Below are 24,155 nucleotides of genomic sequence, written 5' to 3'. Positions count from 1 at the left end.
AGCATGTGTACTGTCTCAAGAGTTCAGAGCTGTTGTTCTTAAATGGACTTCATTATGACCTTTTCATACACATAGCCAATGAACCTGATCATTGTTCTCGCCTTCTCTTTCCCCCCTCCTACCTCCTACCGGCTCCCCCCCACCCACCAACTCTGCAAAAATAGGGCCCCATTTATGTTCTTGTGTATTTGTTTGATTTCAACCTAGCTTCCACATATGAGAGAAAACATTCTGTATTTCTATGTGAGTCTGGTATATTTCTTTAACATGACCATTTTCAGGTCCATCCATTTTCCTACAAATGACATAATTTTGTTGTTCTTTATGGCTGAGTAACACTCCAATGTATATATAAAAATGTGAAGATGTTTGATTAAATTATGAAGACTGTTTAAAGAAGTGTGAATAGTTAAAAATTGTGAATAGCTACTCGGAGCTACTGAACTAGCTCCATCTGCAGTACCATGTCAGCATCAGCATTACATGATTTGAATCACGGTTATATTAAGTTTTCAAATAAAAGCAACACTACCACAAGTTTAAGAATTTTAAGTACATTTTATTAACAATGTATCCCTTTGATAAGATTATGTTTCAGGAGGCTTTTAATGCCCTTGACATAAACTGTACACATTATACAAAAACAAGAAAACCACAACAAAAAAATCAAGGTGAGCAAAACCAGTTGGGGACAAATCTTATTTAAATTATACACAACTCAATGAAATATTCTTACGGAAAATATATAAATACTTTTTCTATGTTACAGTTATACAATATAAATCAGATTTCAATGTCTGTTCAGTGACCTACAAACACCAGAACCTCCAAACATGTAGCAGCGTATTACTAAATAAAAAGAAAATCATGTGGTTAGACAGTATTAAGTCTGAGATTTTTTCTCCATCCCTTACCATTTTTCAAAGCTAATTTACACCATTTGTTTTACAATGGATTTCTGACAGGCTAATAATGGAACATCTTTCAACAATCATCTATAAACTTTTTTTTTACTCTTCCCTTTGCCCTTTGCCCCAAAACTTTGCATTTTGTGCTAAATCAACCAACTTAAGTGGCAAAATGGTAAGATATGCTTTTTTGGCATAAATTATATTTTTCAAATCATGTATTTTATAAAGAAAGTCAAAAACTATGTGCAATTTATTCATGTTGTGGCACAGTTATCCACCTAATTATAAAAATACTCCAAAGGAGGAAATACTCCAGTCTGTGAGTCCTATAAACCTACCAGGAATGAAACTACCCTGGGAACCTGGAACTAAAAGAAAAAAAGAATGTTTCTGGAAAGATTCTTACAGATTTCAGTGTTCTTTGATAAGCACTGCTATTAATTTCACTGGTATGCTTTCTAATGAAACTCTCACTGTAGTGACACTCTTGAAATTAAGACAGTAACAATGTATTTTGTAAACACAGGGACAATGTAGACCTTTCCCAACTTACATCCTGGAAAACCTGAAATGGTCATTCATTTCAAACAGCTCTTCTTATAAGTCTCTCAAGTAGATCTTTTCTTTTTTTTCCATGTTTTAATGGATTGTGAATTTGAGACAAAAATGTAAGCATAGGACTAAAGGGTTTTGAAACAACCTTACTTCCAAGGGACATTTCCCAAAGTAGTTTACAAGTTCTTTTCACACAAAATTAGCACCTCACTCTTACCATGAAAAAAATAACTGCAATTATAATTTGAATGACAGACAATTTGGTTTTTATTGCTTAATGATCTGTGCTTTAATATGGGGATAAAAGGCATCCTCAGAATGTAATGAAATAAAAATTTATATAAATAGCAGTAGACAAATCTAAACAAGCACTGACATCTTAATGTTGAGTACTTTCCCACTGTGACATGCCCTGAACAATTCAGCTTTAATTATCTCAAGCTCAGACAGCTGAAAACTATTAAAGCCACCATTTCTAAGGGACTTCTATACATTACATGGTAATAGTGTATAGACTTCCCAAAGCCTCTTTTAATATCACTGTCTTCCTTTATGCTACTAATCTTTATTAGAAAAATTTTTACTAGGGAGAACATACTTTTCCCCCTCAAATATACCTAAGCACAAACAGGGAATAAAAGTGTAAGAAATTTTAGAGCATATTTAATTATGAATACTAAATCTCTAAATTTCCTTATTTATCAGTATTTACTGAGTATGTGTTTCTTGAAAAAAAATTCAATTAGATATGACAATTCACTTTACAGTTAGAAATTCACAGTTTACAACCAGCATAACTGTTCAAATTCCTCCAAATTATTCAATAATTACCAACAGTACAAATTTATATGGACTAATATTAATTCTAAAATCTTGAAAAACTATAGTATTGACATTATTTTGGTATTCTACAGTCTGGTAATATCTATTATTTATAGATGATTTTTCTCAATTATTTCTATTACCACTGACACCATTCCTAACCTTTTCTGCTATAATTTAATATTCTTAAACACTTAAGTTAATCACTTGGCACTGCAAGTATTTTTCATCATGTCTACTTTTATAAAAACAAGTACTTAAGGAAAATGTATTTGACCTGTCAGTGAAACCATGGATAAACCAAATAGCACTATAAATTTAAGCATAGACTTTTCTTTTCAGTATACTGACAATCACAAAGCTCCAAGTGTCTTCCCAAAATAAGTGCTGTAGGCAGATATGATGACAAACATACATGTCTTTACATATCTTTCAAAGTAACAGTTAAAAAAAAAACTGTTCAGACTAATAGTAACAGCCTTAATTTCAGGATGAATGACTTAGGTAGGGTAGAGGGATGGGGATGGTTGTGTGTGATGAAAGAGAATTATTGTTAATTTTTGAGAGATTAAACCACAGATTTTATACTCTATAAACTGAGGTAGTGTTTAAAACGAATGTCTAAAATATGTTAATCCCATTATAAATACTATTACTACATTACTTCCTTTGGAAACTTTAACCCCTATTTGGTCTAGTATCTCTGACAGTTGGTTCTCTGGAAAGGCCAAAGACCAAGGTGACAGGCAACATTCTTAGAAGTACTCTTGCATTTAAATAAACACGTGGGTTCAGCGATAAAGTTAAAAAATTATTGTTTTACCTTCATTAAATTTTATGAGAGAAAATCTGAAGAACCGTTTTTTAACATAAGCAGCAGCTTAGAGCCCTTATCTGCTTTGTTATAATGTAAGTCGCTACACAGTGCACATAAGAACAATTCACTGAAGTGCAAAGAGGTGTTAGGAGGTGAGATGAAAGGCTTCATCCCAATGGGAACTTTCAGTGCCAGAAAACTAAAGGAAAAAAAAAAAAAGGCTCTGTGAGTCAGGTTTTCTAGTTCACAGGGTTCTTTACAGAGATCTCAAAGAGCAAAACCATTACAAAAAGAATCTGCAACATGGGAAAATATTAGCCAATGTTCTATGACTGTGTCTAAGCTGATGTATGAGTGTAAAAATGATCTACACAAATGAATTAAAAAACTCCTAATCAGTCCAGCTGGATTTTTTTCTATTTATATGTAGATCTCAAAAAGATTTACAAGCATTCTAATGATGATGGTCATGCTATTTTTTATATACAAATTTGCATATTTGTTTAATTCCTGCAAAGGTTTCCAAGTATTTTTATATATACACAAATTAGACAAACAAAACCTTGCCCTCATCAACTTAAGACTTCACAAATGTGACAAAGGCAACAACTGTACTCTAACACTCACCTATCACTGCATTTAGTTTGTGCAAAACAAGAACACTGATAAAAATTAAATTACTGCTGCTTTAAAATTTAGTATTTAAGGCTTTTCACTACAACTTTTAATCACTACAATTTTTAACCTTAATGAATTTCATTAATGATTTTTAAAAGTATATATGGCTCTTCTTTTCCCATGGAATGTGTAAATTACAGGCAAACGTTCCTCAGGCAATCCAAAGTATTATTTAATGCTTTGCTTTGCTTTGGGTCTAAACTAATAGTGCTTGTTCAAGTCCAGCTTACAATGATGATATGGGTGAACTGATGAAACACAAAAGTCTACTGGAAATATATGCATTCTTTAAATGGGAAATAGTTTCAATTGAACTAATAAAGTGATTTTTTAAATTTTAATAAGGAACTGTAGTGAAAAACCTTAATTAGTTCCAATTGCCTATAACTTGCAACAAAACTGAAGAGAAAAACAAGCATCTTTATGCAGTCTAAAAACATAAAAATAACTTATAAGTCCTGGATTGTTGAGACTCTTCTTTTCACCATGAGGTTACAAACCTCTGAAGTAGTGTTACAAACATTAAGGAAACGTGGAAGAGCCAAAATTCCCCCTCTAATACTAGCATTTACAGCACACCCCATTGTGGTACAGGATGCAGCTTTTCAGACACTGACTCCTAGTTTCCATGAATTAGTTAACAAGGCATCTTTATATTTACCTTAAAAAATTTTTTTAAAAAGGAACCAAAAGAAAAAAAAAACTCAGAAATAACTGTGTGAAGGTTGCTTCTGCATATCCTACAATTGTTCCACTGCCATTATGCATTTCAAATGGAAAAAAGAAAACCTATGTAGTATTCAGTGCTTAGCTCTTGCATATGATGGTAACTGAAACTCTTAAAATCGTGGTAAGGAATCACGAACCCTTCAATGGGCTCACCAGGGGAGAAAAGGAAGTTGATCTGGTTAGGGAAGTCAGTTCCAACTGTTCATGTACCAGTAATTACTGGAACAGTACACAGAAGATACTCCTGTCTTTGCTGCCCAGTCAGTCAGTATTTTCTGAGGCTTTTAGGAAATACACAAATAAGAATATCTAAAGTATTTGTCTATATACATCATACATATGAGGTCAGGATTCAGATGTATCAACTATAGGTTGCTTTGGTGGTATAGCCAACACAGCCTCTGCTTCTTCATGCATCTAGGAAAAAACATGTTAAATTATTAATGACTTATACAAAAATAGCACAGACTGTAGAGATCATTTTTCTTTTAACTTATTAAAACAAAGAGTAATTCTAGGAAGACAAATCTCAGAAATACTACTTACTTGTAAAAACTGTACATCTTGAAATAATTCTTGTATGAATCTTCGACAAGGAAGTCTAAATGTGCAGTGTGACAGCAAATGAGAAACTTCAGAGTAAAGGCATATGTCATCAAATGTTTGCGGGTACTTCTCCTTAATCCTAAATTAAAGAAAACATTGCAACATGATAAAAATTGTAAGCATGATTTACCCTTTTTTCCTCCAAAGTAGCACTTACTTTCAAGTTTTTTTTTCTCCAGATATTGATTAAATGGTATGTTTAGGATGTAAAATATTAAATATTTCCAGCTTATACTTTAGATAATGAGGTTTTTTAAAAAATTTTTAGAAGATTACCAACATTGGAGTATTTCTTGTAAAGTTGAAAATGTTCTTTTTCAGCCAGGTGTAGCGATTCAAGCCTGTATTCCTGCTTGAGAGGCTGTGATCGGGAGGATGTGGTCCAGGCCAGCTGGGACAAAAGCAAGACCCTATCTCAAAAATAACCAGAGCAACAAGGGCTGTGGGTGTGGCTATTTGCCTGAAAAGTGTGAAGCTCTGAGTTTAAACACCAGTACCACCAAAAAAAAAAAAAAGAAAAGAAAAGAACTACTCTTTTTCACTAGCATGAGAAATTGTAAAATCTATTTAATCAGCCTAGGATGCCTCAAATATTTTCAAAATCAAGTTTTAAAACAGAAGTACAAGTTAAAAGCTGGACTTAAAGTTATTAATATCATTGACTGGGCTATCTGTGTATCTTTCACACTTCAAACCCTGACTTTTGGCTGGGAGAGCTCCTCAGAATCAAGCTGTTAGTGGTTGGGGATACCAAGTGAAGAATGCTTGGCCCAGAAATCTACACTGCCTTTTAAAAGCCCTACAAAAGACCTGGAGGTACATTTCTTTTGAGAATCAGTACTATATTATCTATTGATTATTTCTTGGTGGTACCAGGGTTGAACTTAGAGCCTTGTACTTACTAGGCAGGTGCTCTACCACTTGAGCAACTCCCCTAGCCATTTCTGTGTTACTTATTTTTGAGAGTCTCATGGTTGTATCTATGTTGGCCTGAATCCTGATCCTCCTATTTGCCAGGGCTGGCCCTGAACCACAATCCTGATCTCCACTGCCAGGAAGCTAGGATTATAGCCTTAAATCACCATGCCTGGCTTTAAATAGTACAAATAAAGATACTGAAGATTTGTTCAGACTTTTGTTTTATTATGCTACTGTGGCTGAGAAAAACAATACAAATTTGTAACTTTTATTGAGAGAAAAAAAGGAAAACTAGAAAAAAGTTTAATCAAGAAAATATCACTTGCTTATGTGTCTGCTTTTCTCAAATTTTTGGTTTTAGGCTTTCCTTACTTTCTTAAAAATTATTTAGGACCTCCTAAAAAGTTATATTATCATTTTTTTGGTGAGTTATAGCAATCACTAATTATCACATGGGAAAATGAAATTGAAAAAAATTTCAAAATATTAATTCATTTAAAAAGTAAACCCTGGGCTGGGGATGCATCTCAGTGGTTAAGTGTTTGCTTAGTATGCATGAAGCCCTGGGTTCAATCCTCAGTACTGATAAAAAAGTAAGTCCTTTACATGTTAACATAAATAACAAAACCTAAAATTTTTCCAAAACTTAAAGAAGAGTGCACTGTTTTAGATATAGTTTACACTTCTACAGATCTCTTTCAAAGTCTAGCTTAATGGAAGAGGAGCTAGATTCTCATACTTCCTTTGTATTCAATTTTTTTTTTTTGGTTACTGTGCATACACAGAAGTACGTATAAGAAAATCCAATCTCATGCAGATGTGTGATACTGGTTAGAACTACTGCTGTCTACCTTTTGAAGTATTTCAAGTATCCGAACAAGGTGAGCACCAGTGGTTCACGCCTGTAATCCTAGCTACTTTGGGAGGCTGAGGATTATGGCTCAACGTCAGCCCCGACAAATAGTTTACGAGACCCCTATCTCCAAAATAACCAGAGCGAGATGGACCAGAGCAGTGGCTCAAGTAGTAGAGCACCTACTTTGTAAGCATGAAGCTGAGTTTAAACATCAGTCCCACCAAAGGGGGAAAAAAAAATCAGAACAAATAACATCCATACACATGGTTTACTCACGTTAAAAGCCCAGTTTCATGACATTTAGTTGAAACTGAGCTACTCAAATTAATGACTAATCTTAGAACTTCTTTTCGAAGAAGTATACGGCACATCGGTGTATCATCTGGAATTGTTTTAACACCTGAAAAGAAGATTTCAGTAAAAAGTTGCTTTATTACAATGTAGAATGATTATAAATCATGGAATTTGGTTTTAAGTTTTACCTACAAATCTAAAACTGAGATCAATTGCCTGTGAACTGCCAATTGCTTGGGAACAAAACTCTTTTTAATAAAAGCAAACAGCTAAGATGGTATGCATGACATGGCAGATACAGGTATAATATTTAAGAATCTGCTAAACTGTTCACTGAAAGTTTTGAAACAACTTTAATTTACAATATTTATTTTAAAAAATGCAATTTTAGTACGAATGCTGGGAACTGAATCTGAAAACTCACCTAGTAGTAATTCTGTGCTTTTGGTGCTGCTGGCTGAACCTTCTTGAGACACTCCATCACTGCATCCAGAAATCCCCGAAAACTTAGAAGGAACCACTTCTAAGGGATTGTGAATAGTTTGCTCACACCAATCAGAATATGGAATATCTTGAAGGTCTGAAGAAAAAATACTATATGAATTAAAGCATCGTAACAGCTTAGTTCTTGTGCTTGTACTACATACTCTAAGAGATGACTCCTTGTAGTTTCTTTTCTATTTTCAGCAATTATTCCGCACAAGGAAGATTTTCAAGTAAATCTAAGACTACTCAGATAGGAAAATCTACTGAATTCCAAAGATATAAATAAGATTTTATTTTCCTAAATAACAAATAACAGGAATGTGATTTAAAAATTCAAATTATTATGTATATAGAATTAAATGTGAAAGCATTTTATTATCTCTACTCTTCCATCTTTGTTACCCCCATCTAGATATTTATCACCATAGTAACGCCATTAAAAGTTTTTGTGTGTGTGTGTGTGTGTGTGTGTGTGTGTGTGTGTGTGTTTGTGAGAGAGAGAGAGAGAATTCAAGTATTTCATGCAACGAACCTTAGACACACTTTTACTGAACATCCTTTGATTCAAGATTATTTTTATTTGGATAAAACATTTTGTTCATAAACTCAGTGGATTTATCTAAAAAAGGTTGCTGTTTAGCTTTTTAACTGCAGTTGTTCGCCTTTACTGTTTCTTCTCATTTACATTAATAGCACTCTGGAGCTTAGCATTATTGCATCTTTTAATTAAAATGGAGACAAGGAGCACAGCACAGTTCGCACTTCAAGCAAAACAGACTGGCTGCCTTTTTCCTCCATGTGGCTCAATAGAAGGCTGGCTCCAGCTAAATGCCACTCTATATGGGAAAGAATAGTAAGTTACTATCAAAAACAAAATAAATTAAACATACATCTTCTATCTCGGTTAGCTCAGAAAAAACAAATCATAAGCTACTTTTTTTCCAATCAGAAAGCCATAAGTCACATACAGTTTATGGGAAATGCTGACAAGAATGATTTTTGGAAAAAATTAAGAATTTCTGTAAGGAGATCTACCTCTGATAAAGGAAGAAAGAGATTTTCTTTAGAACTACAGTAAGATCACCAGAACCAAACTACCAGTACTTTTTTCTAACATAAACAATTTACTGTGTTACCATTTACTGAGTACTTAATGAACACTAACCTTAAATACTATAAAACAATACCATAAGGTGTCATTCAACAGAAAGACACAGTACTAAATTTTGAAAGCTAACATTTTGACTTCCACACTAGAACTGTACAATGCATAAAAACCTGTGACAGCATCAGAACACAGAATGGAATGTGTTAGTAAATATCCTAGTCCCACAGTGTTTTCTTTGAGCCCTAACATTTAAAAAATTAAATGACACAAAAACTACCTATCTATGAGATACCACGTAATGTTTCTATAGATGTAGACATTGTGTAATGTTCATGTCAGGGTGCTATCATTTCCTCATGGTGAAAACATCAAAAATCCTTTCTTATAGCATTTAAAAATATACAGTATATTATCTAGTCACCCCATTGTACAAGAGCACACTAGAACTTATTTCTCATATCTAATTATAAATTAGTATCCACGAATCAACCCTTACTCATCCCATTCTCCTCTTCTCATCCTAGCCTTTAGTAATCACTATTCTACTCTCAACTTCTTATCAAGTTTTCTGGATCCCACACATAAATAAGATCGTGTGGCATGTTTCTGTGTGTTTGGTTTATTTCACTTAACATAAAAATTTCTAGTTCTATCCATGTTGCTGTAAACGACAGGATTTCATTCTTTTTATTGCTGAATATTCAGTACTGCACTTTATCCATTCAACAGCTAAACAGGTTGTTTCTATTTCTTGGCTATTGTGAACAATGCTACAATTCATGTGGGAGTACAGATATTCTTCAACATATTGATCTGATTTCCTTTAGACATATACCTGTAATTGGGATTGCTGGATCAAATGGTTAGTTTTGGTATAATTTCCTGAGAAACATCCATACTGCTTTCTGTAATAGCTGTACCAATTTACATTTCAATTCGCATGTGTAAGGAATACCTTTTCTCCCCTATCCTTGCCAGACAGTGTCATTTTGGTAACACTCTAACTGGTGTGAGGAGAAAGCTCATTGTGGTTTTGATTGGCAGTTGGACTTTTTTTTAATCTTCTTTTGAGGAATGTCTATTTAGGTCTAGTACTCATTTTAAAATCAGATTAGACCTCTTTTTTCCAATTTGGATGCCATTTATTTCTTTTTATTGCCCTACTGCTCTGACTAGGACTGAGCTTTAGCTTTTCTTTTAATTCCACTACCACCAGTAAATTAGAAATCTTAAGAGAATAAAATCTCTCATGCTCAGGACTTGACATATCTTGAAAACAATCACTACAGAGAACGGGGATTATTTTTTTAGTTATCTGTCATAGATAATAAGAATGTCTTCTTTCTGACACACAAAATCCCTAGTATGGCCTAAAGCCTAAACACGGCCTAAAGCCGTGTTTCTCAAACTTTACTGTGTACGCAAACAAGCTGGAAGTTTTCTGAAAGTGCTGATACTGATTCTTGAAGTGTGGGGAGGAGCTTGAGATTCTGCACTGCAAATAAGCACTCAAGGTGACACTAAGGCTACTGGCTCATTAGCCACACATTGGATAGCCTGGCTTCATAGTCTTCACTTATCTTTCCATGCTTTGTCTTACATCTCCTTTCCCCTCTTTGGAGCACTAATCTCACAGCTGTCTTTTCAGACTCACATCCCATGGTGAGACCCCTCAGAGAACCTCTGCTTATGCTGCAAATCTGTCTAAAATGCTCTTTATTCCCGCCTTAGCTTCTGTTCATTCTTCAGGTCATAACTTAATAGTAACTTCTTCAGAAATTTCTACTTTGTCCCATCTACTTCGTCATATTCCTTGGCTCATACCATGTCATTCCTAGTGACACTTATTACAAATCCAGTATTGTATCTATTTAATCAGCCAACCAATCAATCAATCCATTTCTTTCTTGTTTTTTTTTTGGTGGTACTGTTGTTTGAACTCAAGGCCTAATGCTGGCTAGGAAGGTGCTCTACCACTTGGGCCACGCCCCCAGATCAATGAATCTATTTCTTTTCTCACTGGACAAAGGCCAATGAGTGCAGAAGAGTACCTGACTGGTACTTTTCACAACTGTTTTCCTGGGGTCTAGTTCAATGCCTGGCCCACAGTAGCTGTGTAATACATATTATGTTGACTACATGATTGTTAAAAGGTTCACTTAGCCTCCCTCCTCTCATTCCTTAGAAATGATTATCAGTAGGCAAATTACAACAGTTTTCAAATTAATAGTTAATCTTAACCTGCTGCTTCTCAATCCAATACTTCGCATCATGAAAAAAAGATGGGAAATGGAGGAGAAGGCTGCGTTAAGGCAAGGGACTCTTAGATTGCATCAAGTCTTTCACTAGTCCCAAACATTATAACACATGGTTTGATCATATTCTCACTTTAGATCACAAATGGATTAGAACTAGCTGTGACTGTCTTGTGACTGGGTAATTAGGGGGCTGTTCCTATTTGTTTCATAACCAAGTATAAAACAGTAGAGCAAAGCTCCATAGTTAAGTGCTTCCTATATATTTGTTGAATGAGTAAATGAAAACGAAGAAATTATAGGAATTAAAGCATAAACAATGTAACCAAATGGCTTTGAAAAGCATCTTCTCCACTGGGTGCAGTTAAGTACATCTGACACTTTTCCAAATCCACAGAAGATAATTATAAATAAATAATAACAAAATAATTATACTGTGTCAGGTCCCTGAACAGCACTATTCATTGTGTGAAATGCCTAGTCCAGGGATCTTTCAACTCAGATCCCAATGGAATATGGAATCATTGAGGAGATCAATATCTCTGCATAGCTGTACCCTATTTGTTGCGTATCAGTGCATCACAATCCAAGAGTTAGGAAGCTCTGAATTATCAAGAGTAAACAGTGGTCATGAATAGGCTTCCTGAGGGTAGCTACGTAATATTTACTAAGAAAAGGTACATATGGGTAACACTTTAAAGACCTACATACTAATTTGAAATTGCTAACATATATCACTTATTGATTCAACCTTTATTTCTACTTTGTTTACTCACTCCCCAAATACATACTGACAGCCTACCGTACAAAACAGCACACGACTAGTATTAAAAATAAATATAAAAAATGAAAAGACATTGACAGACCATGCCCTAAAGGAATGTACCAAGAAGGGAAAAAAAACTGAGTAATAATAATCATTATAAGAGACCTATGTGTATAGGGCAATGAGGACAAAGAGGAAGAAATGTTAATACCTGACTTAAGAAAGCCAGAGAACACCTGGCAGACAAAATATTGCTGACACTTAGAATGAGGTGGCCAAATATGCGATGTGTTTCTGCGTGTGGGAGGTGAAGGGGTAAGGAAAGAAGAGCAGGGAAAAGAAAGTTTTCATGCCTGGCAGTTTTTCAAAACTTTAAGTTAGTCAATAATGGCATGTCAACTGCAAAGGAGGAAAATGATGAAAGAAAACCTCAATACTGATCACAAATAGTCTTGTATTGGGCATGAATAGCCAATAAAGAATTATAAATAGGTTAATCCTAGGTAAAAGTATGAAAGATGGATTCGAAAGAATCAAAATTAAAGTGCGAAACAGTAATACTCCAATAAGGAGACTCTAAGTGACTAGTGAGAATAGAGGAGGAAGAGGTTAGGACTGATAGATGACTTGTGACAACCAGATTCGGGTTCAGGTGGATTCATCTCAAAGGACATAAACACTCACCTGAATGACTACATATTGCACTTAATTGGTTACTGGGTTGGAAACCCAGAATTTCAATACAGACACAATAAAGGCAGTTATCATCTGTATGCTCCTGTAACCCAGTGTCTTCTGTGCTTTCTAAAAACAGAGAAGCATCTGAATGGATTGAATTCATTATTTCTGTAAGACTCATCTGCTGTCGTAGTAAGTGAAAAGAGTTTTTTACAAGACCTCCAGTTCCAGATGGAAGACCTGTGCATAATATAAAACATAATCAGATAAAGACAGTATGAATGATACCTTTTTCAAGATGCTTTAAACTATGCAAAATTCTAAAGAAGGAAATCTAGGAAAGAAAACCAGAACTCTTTTTATGACTCAACATCCAATTTTGACTAGGAAGAAAAAAGAATTTGCTCTGAATTATGAAAATAACTACAGTAAGAACATATGTTTATATTACTTCAATATAGGGTTTTAAACACAAAATGGAAAACTGAGATAATGTTTCATTTTAATTACCTACAACATTTGCCTAAAGAAAAGCAAAAATTCAAGTACAAACACCTACCTGTTTATATGCAATTTTCATAAAAATATAACAGTTCATAACACAGAGGGATCATGTAACTTAAGAGAACATTTTCGTATCTCTTCTCATCTTAAACAAATAGATGTTTCTTGGACCTATGAGGATAAGTGTTAAAAACTTGCATGTACTGCTTTTTAAAACAGAAACAACTAATCTGGTTTATACTTTCTTGAGAGGCTAGGTAAAACACATTTTAAGTCCTTTTAAAAACTGTGGTACTTGGCATGGTGTCACATACATTCTAGCATTTGGGAGGCTGAGGCAGGAGGATCACAAGTTCCAGATCAATCTGGACTACATTGTTTCAAAAAAGAAACTGGTTCAATTTTAATTTGACTCAGTTTTGTTGGTATAATTTTTAAGTTGGCCCAGAGCATATACATGATTTTTTGTGTCATTCTATGAAAAACAACTAAGAATTTCATTTTTAATTCAAAGAGGAATTTCATGAGATCAAAGAGCATGCATTACCTCCTGTGTCATGGGCAAACACTTTTGCACCTCGATCATCATGTGGAGGTATGTTCTTTGTCTGAAAATAAGGAATATCCTTTACCTAAAATAGATATAAATCATGGTAAGTCTTGGTCTAAAAAGTTGTTCACCTTGTATATATTAAGAAAACAGAAGTGTTACAGCTTACAAACCTACAATGAAAAGTTTACTAAACAAGGTGAAGTTATTCAAACTCCAAAATAATCATAAGAATATTTTACCATATTTTTGGTGAGTTAAACGTAAATTCAATAATTATATTAGTGTTTATCTAAAATGCCTTAAAGCTGGCCATGTTGATGCTTAGCTACTCGGGAGGAAAAGGGGTAGAAGGATTCTAAGTTCCAGGCCAGCTGGGAAAGGATAGCAAGACCTTGTCTCAAAAAAAAAGTAAGAACAAACAGGCTAGGGTCCTGGTTCAAGGAGTAGAGGACTTGCCCAGCAGATTTGGGACCCTGGATTCAATCTCCAGTACTGGGGGAAAAAAAAAATTTTAGATTTCTGAACAAATGTGTTTTCCTCAATATTTGTATATAGAGATCTGTGGTATTTCACAGGATTAGGGACACTTTATATGATTGGGCACCAGATGTGACTACTCTAAATGGGAAAAAGAGGGCCAAAGATTAAAGAACAGAGTAAATTAAGTGAGTCTAAAACAGAAGGTTTGGAATTTACTACAAGGAATACACAGATAAATAAATCAAGATCCCAACTTGCTTACAGGAAAGAGGGTGATGAGATACTAGAGACCTGGAGGCACTAAATAAGAGTATCCAATAGAAGTAAAAGAGTATCAAACAGTTGAGACAGGTGAATTTTCATCTTAAAATTTCTTTAGATAAAACCTGACCCCCCCAAGTATCTTCTCCATAATTAGTGTTCACTCTAAATTATAATTCCTAAGAAAGATGCAGAATATAAAAAATAGGAAGTAAGCTCATAGGAAAACAATAAAACTTATAACACGTACCTGAAATATATCATTGATATCTACTGGAAGAGCAAGACCAATGTAGTCATCTGAGCCCCCGTATGTAGCACTGGACACCATGGACCTAACTGAGGAGGATCGCTGCAGGGTATTTTGATTAATGGGACTTAATAAGTCTTCTTTATCTAATGATGCATAACTTAAAGCTTTCATGAACCTACAATATCATAAAAAACTTACATTAGTTTCTTGACTTGCAATATTAATCATATAAAAAATGAAACTTCTATTCCTACTTTTACTTCATAAAAGTAGTTAGGGAAACAGTAAATAGTACCATCTTGTTTACTGAGAGCACATAAACACTTTAAAATATTAGCTGCTATAAACTGATATATAAAAAATCAACAATAATGCTGAGTGTTACAAAAAACACTCAGGTTTCCTAAAAAAATTAAGGCGCTGAGAGAGTGGCTTAAGTGGCAGAATTCCTGCCAACCAAGTATGAGGTCTGGAGTTCAAGCCCCTTATCTCCCTGCACCCTCCAAAAAACTAATTAGAAGATTAAAAAAAAAAAAACTGGTCTAGAAACAGAGGTATAGTTAAAAACTATCTTTACAATCATTTGAGACTGCTAGATTTGCTATCATATAGCTAAAGATACATCTATCAATACCATTTAATATCATACATATGAAAAGTAAGATTACTTATCATTACCCGATTGATACTTACATTATTACCTTCATTATCAACATAGGTCTTATGTAACACACCTTACACAATATGATAAAATGGCATAATTTATAAATATTACTGATCTTTGTTATGTAAAGATCAGTGCTTATGTGAAGCACTGATCTTTCTACAATGCACTCATCACTAAGATCCCACAACAAATACTGTGTACTGACATTTCCATAAGATACACATCGGTTATACAGATTCTTACCCATGCAATATACATGCTAAAATATTTACTTGGTACCAGCTTTACAAATATAAAACACTATACAAAGCTCCACGTTCTATGTGTATTGCTATTTAGAAAAGCAACTCTTATGCATTCATGTAGCCTAATAAAAGAATTACTTTGCAAAACATACAAAATACATGCATTATAAATAGTAGCTATTTAGATTATGACAGCAAAAACCATCTATTAATTTCCAACTAAAACCCTCTCTTAACTGAAACTTTATTTGTGAAGAAAGGGTTTTTCTGCTTAAAAAGCAACATTTAAAAAAAAAAGCTTAAAACCACTCATCTCGTCTAATCACTACTAGATGAGGTATTTGAGGCTTAGAAATTCCAAATTCATGAACTATAATGCATAGATTTGTAACTGTGTGGGCTTGAGAGGCATGTTTGGCTTTGTTCTGGATTGATCAGGGTGCAGAATTATTGCATACCCCTTGATTAAATATGTCAAATATTCAAAAAAGACTGTTTAATGTTACTAAGAATTTAATGTAAGAGAAAGATAGATTACATAAAATAACTATGAATGACAATGATAGTAATACTAGCTTTTATTGAATGCTTACTATGTGCCAGATACTATTCTAAATACTTGACATGCAATAATCCACTGAAATATATAATTTAAAACTAGGGAAAGTTGTTCTGAAGCATTTGGCCCAACAACAAAAACACAGCGAATTTTCTGCAACAGTAAAATTTCATATTGCAACTCTTTTAAATGAAAAACCTAAACTGTTCACTATGAAGTTTGATAGAATCAAAATATGGTACAGAAATACTGAGTCCTGAGGATGAAGTAATTCATTTAGTGTTTATTAGGTTCCTATTTAGTAATTACACGTAAACTAAAAATAATTTAACTGAAATGTTCAGTTATTCTGGGGGGGGGGAAGAGGTCAACTTCTGGAGCCTTACATTGACCTACCTGAAAAGGTTGTTTGTTATTGTAGGTCTTAAGCTCCTGATTCCCCCGACATGCTTCTTTTTAAAATCGATCCTTGCAGAAGCGAGAAATAAAAAAAAGCTTGTGACTTTTATGTCCTTGAAAAGAATATGTTTAGTTTCAGGACCTAATGGAGTTTTATTTTCCCCCCTCGCAGCTGCAAGAATCCATTTCAAATCATATCGGGTAACAAGGAGCTTATAGCCTACCATAGTAAACAATTGTAATAGGTCAGTTCTTATGTAGAGTTAAACCTGACTGATGTTTTAACATTTAAGACTGTTGAAACACACCCATTATTGTTCATTTAAAAATATTTGCTCACCTGCTTGGTGTTAATCTGGACTCAAAACTGTTGGCCTTCATGGTGATGGTATCAGTAAACAGCACGTCTTTTGCTGGAGATGCCAAAGCTTCAGAGTGAGATAAGGATGGATGCATTCTTTGCTGCTGTAATCTTTTCAATGTAGCGTAGCCAAAGGCATCTCTAGAACTTGTGTAACTGAAGTTACAATCTGCTAGACTTTTAATTGTAGCAATAGAGGGTGCTTTAAGTGACTGTGCTCTTCTAGGAAGTGTATGAGAAGACCCTGGAGGCACCAGGGACACTGAGTTTGATTTGGAGAGAGACAGATGGTTAGACTGTGGTGTCAAGTAGTGGCTTGTCTTAACAGTTTTAGTACTTACCACAGTACTCATACTTCCACAGTCTGTGTCTATAGTTGTAGCATCAACACCTACTGTCTCTCGTGAAGGACTTGAGCTCATTGAACTTATCCCACTCGTTGTAGTGTCTGTATTAAAACTTTGGCTACGGATCTTCATATGTGAGCTCGTTGAACTTTCTACAACTAACCTTTCTCGGCTTGTGTTTTCTCTGTGATTCTCTGTACCAAAACTCTTTGTGAATTTTAAGTCATTCTCTCCAATACTGGGAGTACTACCAGTGTCTTCAATGTGCTTATTCCCAACAAATGAAGTTTCTAATTGCAGTGTTTTCTGCACTGTGGATATAGGTGTGAAATCATCACTGTGATTAAAGTCAACACTGGGCTCCGTAAGTGTTCTGATTCGTCTGTTGTTGGTCTTATTTTCAGATGATAGTTTTCCTCCTTTTGGATCACTGCTGCTACGATGTTTTTTATTAGGCAAAGTAAGTGAATTTAAGATACGATTCTTCACAAGTTTACTAGAAGCAAAGAAAGGGAATGAATTTTTATCCTTTATGGGTCCAGGTCGGTCATAAAATGCTGGCTCTGCATCTTCATTGATGTCAAGGAAAAATGTACTGGTAGAGCTGCTACCAAACCGATCATCCTCCATTATGAACATACCTAAGATTGAAAGGTCAATTAGTTAAAGCACATGAGAAATCCATTACAACTATTAGTAATGTCACATTTCAGGAAAAAAAACTGTTTTACAATTTTTTCTAAGTAGTTATCTGGGGGGAAAAAATTAAAAACTAAAGCACTGAGCTACATGAAAAGTACTCCCTTAAAACTCAGTGACTGGATGTGAACAAAATAAAAGATTATGTCATTATGAGAATCTCTTGTTATTTCCCAAGAAACACTATAAAACTCACTATGGTATAGCATCAAGTTTCTTTTGATTTTCCAAATATTCAGGATAAATTACAGGAAAAAGGAGGCTTAAGTGTAGATGCTCAGTTGGCACAGATTCCTTGTGGTTCTTTTTCATATCACAATGCCAGGAGAAATAAATCTTATAAGAAATGAATTCCCAATCTTTAAATATATAATCAGTCCTCCACATCCATGGGTACTGTATATATATATTCAACCAATCATGGGTCAAATATATTCAGTACCTATACTAAAACATCTATAATTGTTTTGTCATTATTCTTTAAACAATCGAGTATAATACTTAATTTACATGACATTACATTAGGTATTACAAGTAATCTAAAGATGATATAAAGTAGATTGAAGAATTGTGTGGGTTATATGCAACTACTCTGTCATTTTATTTTAGGAATTTAACACCCAGGGATTTTGGTATGGGGAGAGGGTGGTATGTATCCTGAATTCTCCATGAATATGGAAGGATGACTGTACTTACAGAGAACCAAGTTACAACATTTAAAATTCATACTTAAGACCATCTAAATTCAGTGCTCAATGCTAACAGATCTAACATAGGTGTCTATCTATTTTATTCTACTTTTAAATTTCTGTTGAATAATTATAAACTACTTCAAACAAACTTATTTCTTTCCCCCCACCCAGGGTTTAGTTTTTTTTTTTTTTTTTATTCACATGTGCACACAAGGCTTGGGTCATTTCTCTCCCCTGCCCCCACCCCCTCCCTCACCACCCACTCCACCCCCTCCCTCTCTCCTCCACTCCCTCAACCCAGCAGAAACTATTTTGCCCTTATCTCTAATTTTGTTGAAGAGAGAGTATAAGCAATAATAGGAAGGAACAAGGGTTTTTGTTGGTTGAGATAAGGATAGCTGTACAGGGAGTTGACTCACATTAACTTCCTGTGTGTGGGTGTTACCTTCTAGGTTAATTCTTTTTGATCTAACCTTTTCTCTAGTTCCTGGTCCCCTTTTCCTATTGGCCTCAGTTGCTTTTAAGGTATCTGCTTTAGTTTCTCTGCGTTAAGGGCAACAAATGCTAGCTAGTTTTTTAGGTGTCTTACCTATCCTCACCCCTCCCTTGTGTGCTCTCACTTTTATCACGTGCTCATAGTCCAATCCCCTTGTTGTGTTTGCCCTTGATCTAATGTCCACATATGAGGGAGAACATACGATTTTTGGTCTTTTGGGCCAGGCTAACCTCACTCAGAATGATGTTCTCCAATTCCATCCATTTACCAGCGAATGATAACATTTCGTTCTTCTTCATGGCTGCATAAAATTCCATTGTGTATAGATACCACATTTTCTTAATCCATTCGTCAGTGCTGGGGCATCTTGGCTGTTTCCATAACTTGGCTATTGTGAATAGTGCCGCAATAAACATGGATGTGCAGGTGCCTCTGGAGTAACAGTCTTTTGGGTATATCCCCAAGAGTGGTATTGCTGGATCAAATGGTAGATCGATGTCCAGCTTTTTAAGTAGCCTCCAAATTTTTTTCCAGAGTGGTTGTACTAGTCTACATTCCCACCAACAGTGTAAGAGGGTTCCTTTTTCCCCGCATCCTCGCCAACACCTGTTGTTTGTGGTGTTGCTAATGATGGCTATTCTAACAGGGGTGAGGTGGAATCTTAGTGTGGTTTTAATTTGCATTTCCTTTATTGCTAGAGATGGTGAGCAATTTTTCATGTGTTTTTTGGCCATTTGAATTTCTTCTTTTGAGAAAGTTCTGTTTAGTTCACTTGTCCATTTCTTTATTGGTTCATTAGTTTTGGGAGAATTTAGTTTTTTAAGTTCCCTATATATTCTGGTTATCAGTCCTTTGATGTGTAGCTGACAAATATTTTCTCCCACTCTGTGGGTGTTCTCTTCAGTTTAGAGACCATTTCTTTTGATGAACAGAAGCTTTTTAGTTTTATGAGGTCCCATTTATCTATGCTATCTCTTAGTTGCTGTCCTCCTGGGGTTTCGTTGAGAAAGTTCTTATCTATACCTGCTAACTCCAGAGTATTTCCTACTCTTTCCTGTATCAACTTTAAGAGTTTGTGGTCTGATACTAAGATCCTTGATCCATTTTGAGTTAATATTGGTATAGGGTGATATACATGGATCTAGTTTCAGTTTTTTGCAGACTGCTAACCAGTTTTCCCAGCAGTTTTTGTTGAAGAGGCTGCTATTTCTCCATCGTATATTTTTAGCTCCTTTGTCAAAGACAAGTTGGTTATAGTTGTGTGGCTTCATATCTGGGTCCTCTATTCTGTTCCACTGGTCTTCGTGTCTGTTTTTGTGCTAGCACCATGCTGTTTTTATCGTTATTGCTTTGTAATATACTTTGAAGTCAGGTATCGTGATACCTCCTGCATTGTTCTTTTGACTGAGTACTGCCTTGGCTATTCGTGGCCTCTTCTGTTTCCATATAAATTTAATGGTAGATTTTTCAATCTCTTTAATGAATGTCATTGGAATTTTGATGGGAATTGCATTAAACATGTAGATTACTTTGGGGAGTATCGACATTTTTACTATGTTGATTCTACCAATCCATGAGCATGGGAGATCTCTCCACTTTCTATAGTCTTCCTCAATCTCTTTCTTCAGAAGTTCATAGTTTTCCTTGTAGAGGTCGTTCACATCTTTTGTTAGGTTTACACCTAGGTATATGATTTTTTTTGAGGCTATTGTAAATGGAATTGTTTTCATACATTCTTTTTCAGTTTGCTCATTGTTAGTGTATAGAAATGCTAATGATTTTTCTATGTTGATTTTATATACTGCTGCCTTGCTGTAACTATTGATGATGTCTAGAAGCTTCTGAGTAGAGTTTCAAACATATTTCAAAAGAAGGCAAAGTGAAATCCTAAATGAACTTTCATGCTGCATTTCTCTAATTCTAAGATGTGCCTTTTATATTGAATCTCTGCAAAATCAACATGCATCTTGCAATCCAATGTATTAGTTTAATAGGAAATATTTTTTCCTTAGTGTTACACAACAGTGTATCTTAGTTTGCTAAGGTATGTTTGATTAATGTATCTTTTTTGTTATTTTGTTATTTGTTTTTTGTGACAGTATCTTGATATGTAGCCCAGGCTGGTTCTAAACTCTCGGTCCTCTTGTCTCAGCATCCTGAGTGATGGGATTTATAGGCATGAGCCATCACACTCAGCTTGCATTATCCTCTTAAAAGAAAGAACCATATCTTAAGTTTTGTACATCTAACAGCATTTAGCACAGGGCTTGAAATCACAAATGCTTTTATGTATAGCTTCTTTCCAACAACCTACCTTTTACAAACCCACTTATTTATTTATTTATTTGTTTATTCTTTCATTCATTCCTAGTGCTGGGAATTGAACCCAGGGCCTCCTACATGACAGGCACATACTCAACTACTGACCTACATTCCTCATCCCTCCACTATTTTAAAATTTAGTGCTATGCTCAAAAATGAAAATGTGAATATATATATCTTTCCATACATACTCTGATTCAATAATCTCTACATTTGGAAATTGAGCAAAAAACAAAGTAAATGAAGAAAGCGGACAAATAAATAAATGTTAGGTTTGTCTCTTTACTGTAACAAAAAAAGGGAATTTGTTCTTCTGGCACATGGCTTATTATGTATCTCTGTACACAGGATTTTCCAAAAGCTATTTATAAAGCAAGGAGAGAGAACAATTTAGGCTGGTGTTCTGTGTTATGAAAAGACATTTATTTTCTAAGAGGCTATTTCTACCAAATGATTACCTTAAGAAAAAATAAATCTGGAGTGTAACAAATAATAAAGTTTTGAAATTAAAAATATAAATGTCAATGCTAATTCTATGTGAACCTATCCCAATACTCACTTGATGGTGCAGATTCACTTTCACTGTTATGTCTAGAGCTGGTTGACTCTGAGTTCAAACTTAGAGTGCTGGGGATAGATGAGAGTTCATTACAGAGTTGTTCCACATCATCTGGAACTACTGGCCACAGATGTTTGCGACTATGTCTCACAGCATCCCAGTTGTGACATTTTAAAATATCACAGCCTTGTTTGGTTTTAGCTATGAGTCCAAGTACATATACACAGGTCCTATATGTAAAAAGTGTCAGAATGACAGTTAATAATTCAAAACTGAGATTTCTTAAACATAGAATAGTTAATTTGCTATCTGTACATTTGTATTTTCTTTAAAAGCCGTTAAAATTGCTCAGTCTGTAGGAAACTATGTATTAAAACCAGTTAGGAAGAAACTAGCAGGAATAAAAACAGGTAAATCTTAATAAAAAATAATAACTACAACGAAAGGAAAGAACACAATGTGATCTTAGCAAAATATATTTATATTAGGTTTTCCAGTATAAATCTGGAATATATGGGCTTCTTTGTGAACACACACACAGTTTTCTCTGTTACTTGAAAGATAAACTTTAATACAATATTATAATAAAAAGGAATGCTAGTAACAGAGTTTATTAACTTAATGAATTTAAAAATCTTACACCATTAGAATTCATAGTGAATTAACAGTTACGAGCTATTAAATACTTTTGTCTTACATCTATTTGTGGACAAGAAATTTAAAAGATTTCTGGGGTAAATGACATACCCTCTGATGGAAAGAACCTCACACTGCTTTGCAAGTTTTAGTATATCTGGAATCACATTTTCTTCCTGTAGCAAATTAAGACCCCAATTTGATGAACCAATATTTCCCTGAAAGAAAAGAAAATACTTACATCAAACATATTTACCACAGTAACTCTGAAGAGATATGAAAAGCTACCAAGAAACAAATTTAAACCCATTTAGGAGAGAGGAAAAAAAAAATCTATATGAAAATTTCAAATAAGGAATGTTAAGAGTAAGGTAATGTTCTATTTGTTTTAGTAAGAAAACAAAACCCATAAAACTAATAGTTTAACCATCTACTTTTTCAGCATAAAAATTATTAAATTGACAGGAGCAAGCCTGGTCTTAAAATAGTAATCTAAGTACAAGTTCAAACAAAGCAATCTGAATTTACATAGTATTAATGGAAAAAATGAAAAGAGTTTAAAAGCTGCAAAGATCTTACAGAAGTATTTATTACAAACCAAGGCCCAAAGAGAGGCTTTCAGTTTTTTAATTTCTTCCCACTTATCCAAATCTGGTGTACGAACATTGTGACACAGTTCTGTTATGATATTCTGGAGAAAGAAAGAAATATCATGTAAGTAACATTATGTTTTTAACATATAATTTTTAATATATTATCTTATGAAACCTATTTAAAATTTGCTTTTAGTCATTTTTGCATATTTAAAATGCTAAAGTAATTTTATGTAAAATTTCTTAGGAGATTACATTTGCGCACAGGTTCTGAGTTCATACTCTAGACTTAACACTAATTAGCTGTATGGTCTTCAGAAAGTTACTTAACCTCCTCATGCCTTGGTTTCCTAATCCCTAAAATAGGGATAAAAATGGTATTTGTTGCTTAGTTCAATAAATTATTACATATAAAGTGCTTTAAAAAGTCATTGGCACCTAGTATGATTTTACCATACTATGATGATAATGACCAAAAATTTAAATTTTTAGTGATTTATTTTCAAATATTACTATAATGATATCTACCCAAATACTCTTCATAGACATAACATAAAAACACATGAAACTAGAGAGTATATTTATGCAAAACTTTGGTTTCCGGAGATGAACATTAATACAAAATGGAACTACAAAGTGGCACATTCCTTAATCCCAGCACTTGATGCAGGGCTCAGAGCCTGAAGCCAGCCTGGGCTATACAGTGATATTCTGACTCAAACAAACAAAAAACAAAAGAGGCTAAATTGGCTAGATTACTGTTGTATACATATATAAACACACACATATATACATACACACACACACACATATATATACATACACATACACACATTTTTACAATTACTTATTTCTTTTTTTCTTTGGCAATCCTGAGGTTTTAACTCAGGCCTTCACACTTGTTAGGTAGGTGCTCTACCACTTATGCCATGCCTTTTTAATTACTTATTTCTCGAATAAGAGAAAAGCTGTATTTATTGAAAACACCTAGTTACAAGCCATAAATGCAGTGTGTCCAAGCCCATTACATTCCATGAACATATTATATGA

At 34.3% G+C, this 24,155-nt stretch overlaps 1 protein-coding gene across 8 annotated transcripts in view; it reads right to left on the bottom strand.

The window, feature by feature from the left end:
* Positions 1–538: 538 nt before the first annotated feature.
* The window catches only part of Rictor (RPTOR independent companion of MTOR complex 2), a 109,684-nt gene continuing 86,067 nt past the window's right edge, over positions 539–24,155 (bottom strand). For 4 of the 8 annotated variants that reach the window (XM_074077564.1, XM_020166643.2, XM_074077563.1 and 1 more), the window contains 13 exons: positions 23,111–23,203; positions 22,624–22,730; positions 21,877–22,106; positions 16,741–17,749; positions 16,398–16,469; positions 14,528–14,705; positions 13,531–13,615; positions 12,486–12,719; positions 7,611–7,766; positions 7,169–7,292; positions 5,399–5,509; positions 5,059–5,197; positions 539–4,929 (listed from right to left, as the gene is read on the bottom strand). In XM_074077564.1, coding sequence (XP_073933665.1) covers positions 4,858–4,929; positions 5,059–5,197; positions 5,399–5,509; positions 7,169–7,292; positions 7,611–7,766; positions 12,486–12,719; positions 13,531–13,615; positions 14,528–14,705; positions 16,398–16,469; positions 16,741–17,749; positions 21,877–22,106; positions 22,624–22,730; positions 23,111–23,203 — 2,610 coding nt within the window. In that variant the 3' untranslated portion in view covers positions 539–4,857. Of the gene's footprint in view, positions 4,930–5,058; positions 5,198–5,394; positions 5,510–7,168; positions 7,293–7,610; positions 7,767–12,485; positions 12,720–13,530; positions 13,616–14,527; positions 14,706–16,397; positions 16,470–16,740; positions 17,750–21,876; positions 22,107–22,623; positions 22,731–23,110; positions 23,204–24,155 lie in introns of those variants that run through there. The other 4 variants (XM_074077567.1, XM_074077566.1, XM_074077569.1 and 1 more) reach the window with 4 other exon arrangements.

Source organism: Castor canadensis, chromosome 6 (assembly GCF_047511655.1).
Source record: "Castor canadensis chromosome 6, mCasCan1.hap1v2, whole genome shotgun sequence".
NCBI lineage: Eukaryota > Metazoa > Chordata > Mammalia > Rodentia > Castoridae > Castor > Castor canadensis.
This window is presented reverse-complemented; position numbering and strand designations above follow the sequence as displayed.